Source organism: Palaemon carinicauda, chromosome 25 (assembly GCF_036898095.1).
Source record: "Palaemon carinicauda isolate YSFRI2023 chromosome 25, ASM3689809v2, whole genome shotgun sequence".
NCBI lineage: Eukaryota > Metazoa > Arthropoda > Malacostraca > Decapoda > Palaemonidae > Palaemon > Palaemon carinicauda.
Genome location: NC_090749.1, coordinates 73,094,910 through 73,097,049, shown reverse-complemented (window position 1 = coordinate 73,097,049; position 2,140 = coordinate 73,094,910). Strand labels below are relative to the sequence as shown.

Sequence of the window (2,140 nt, the reverse complement as noted above, 5' to 3'; positions counted from 1 at the left end):
TATGGAAGCTGATAAAGAAAGGCTTGAGTTAGAGATAACTTTAAAGTCTTCAAAGTCCAATGAAACTTCTATGAGTGCTTCTGTGCCAGCTAAGTTCAGTGATAAGTGGGGAACTAAGCTAATTCCTAAGTTTAGCGAGTCAGATGTCGGAAAATTATTCGTTGCTTTTGAGAAAGTAGCTCATCAGTTAGCTTGGCCCAAGGAACTCTGGGCTGTATTAGTGCAATCTGCATTTTCTGGTAAGGCACAAGTAGTTTATGCAGCATTAAGTGCAGAAGATTCCGGTGATTATGATATTGTGAAAAAAAAATGGTTTTAAATGCATACCAGCTAATCCCAGAAGCTTACCGGCAGAAATTCAGATCCTGGCGTAAAATGTTAATCAAACATTTGTAGAATGGGCAGGCCAGAAAGCAGTTAAACTTGACGAGTGGTTGGCTGCAGAGGAGGCAAGTACATTTGCCCAGTTACGAGAACTGGTTTTGTTGGAGGATTTTAAAAATAACATTCCCAAAGACGTTCGCATCCATATTGAAGAATTTAACATTGATAATGTGAATGAGGCAGCAAAGGCAGCAGACAGGTTTGTTTTGTCACACAAGCATTATGGTAAGAAGAAAACTCATTGGGAAGCAGGTGTGGAAAAGGTGGAAGTAATAAAGGGTAGAGAAAGTCCTTCATCGCCTTCGAGGGGTGCGAGGCAGGCCCGGGACATTGTTTGTTATAAGTGTGGTAAGAAGGCCATGTTAAGTCACATTGTCCTGAAGTAACTAAGTCGGTTAAACCAGTTATATTGATGGATTGTAGGTCAGTGCCGCCTGTGTCTTCTAGTCTTGAAGGAGAGGTGAGTGGGAGCATGCCTTATGGTAAGGAATTTGAAGACTTTGTCTTTAGAGGTATAGTGAAAGTTGTATCTGAGGCAACTGATGGTAATATCGTTGCATTGCTGCGGGATACTGGCTCGTGCCAGTCCTGCATTCTGGAAACCTCTCTCCCTAAAGATTTCTCACGGAAAGGTCAGGATTTTGTGTTGCTTGGGGGTTTCCCAGATACAGTAACATCTTGGCCTGTGGAAGAAGTTTATTTGGAATCTCCTTTGGTAACTGGTAGGTTGAAACTGGCTGTAGTTAGTGCATTGCCTGTGAGTGGGTGTGGATTGTTGATAGGCAATGATGTGATGCAAGGTAGTGGCACAGCCTGTGCATCAGAAGGTCGAAAGGGGGCTAGTGTGGTTAATGAACGTGTTATGGTAAATGTTAAACCTGTTGTTCCTGTAACCCGAGCCCAATCTAGAGAGGAAGTCAAAGGTGGAGAAGCTGACATAAATTTGGAAAAATGCTTCCAAACCAAAACTCAACCTAAGACAACGAAAGGTAAATCCAAGCAGATAAAAAATCTTTCGTTAAAGTCTATGGTTAATATATCTGAAGACTTTCCTACAGATTTTAGTTGCACGTTTCCAGATAGGCAAACCCTAATTAGTGCTCAAAAAGAAGATCGCGAATTGAAAAGTATATATGAAGAAGCAGAACAGCTAAAGGAACAGGATGATTTAAGTGAAGCAAGTTATGTATTAAAGAATGATGTGTTATATAGATTAATTCGTCCAGTGACCGCATCTACTGATGAAGAGTGGAAGGTAAGGGAACAAATTGTAGTACCTAGTAAGTTTAGGCATTTTATTTTGCAAGAGGCTCATGAAAGTGAATGGGGTGGTCATTTAGGAATACGAAAAACACTGTCCAAAGTGAAAGATAATTTTTTTTTGGCCTTCTGTAAAGAAAGATGTAGTCAGACATTGTAAGTCATGTCATCAGTGCCAAATGGTTGGAAAACCCAACCAGAAAATTACTAAAGCGCCTTTAATTCCCATCCCAGTTGTTGAAGAACCATTCACGCAAATTGTTATTGATATTGTGGGTCCTTTACCCAAAACCAAAACAGGTTTTCAGTACATGTTAACTATAATGGACAGAACCACTAGATTTCCTGAGGTAATACCTGTTAGAGGCATTAGGAGTGGTATTGTAATTAAGCATCTCATGGACTTCTTTTCTCGTTATGGTTTGCCTCGAGAGATACAGTCGGATCAAGGTTCTAATTTCACTAGTAGGGAGTTCCAAGCTAAAATGAATGAACT

The 2,140-nt window shown here is 40.3% G+C and overlaps 1 protein-coding gene across 1 annotated transcript in view; it reads left to right on the top strand.

Moving 5' to 3' along the window:
• Positions 1-796: 796 nt before the first annotated feature.
• Positions 797-2,140, top strand: part of LOC137619072 (uncharacterized) — a 12,647-nt gene continuing 11,303 nt past the window's right edge. The window contains exons 1-3 of the mRNA XM_068349268.1: positions 797-1,373; positions 1,464-1,639; positions 1,782-2,140. The exon at positions 1,782-2,140 is cut by the window's right edge and continues 41 nt beyond it. Of these exons, the coding sequence (XP_068205369.1) occupies positions 797-1,373; positions 1,464-1,639; positions 1,782-2,140 (1,112 nt within the window). The remainder of the gene's footprint in view (positions 1,374-1,463; positions 1,640-1,781) is intronic.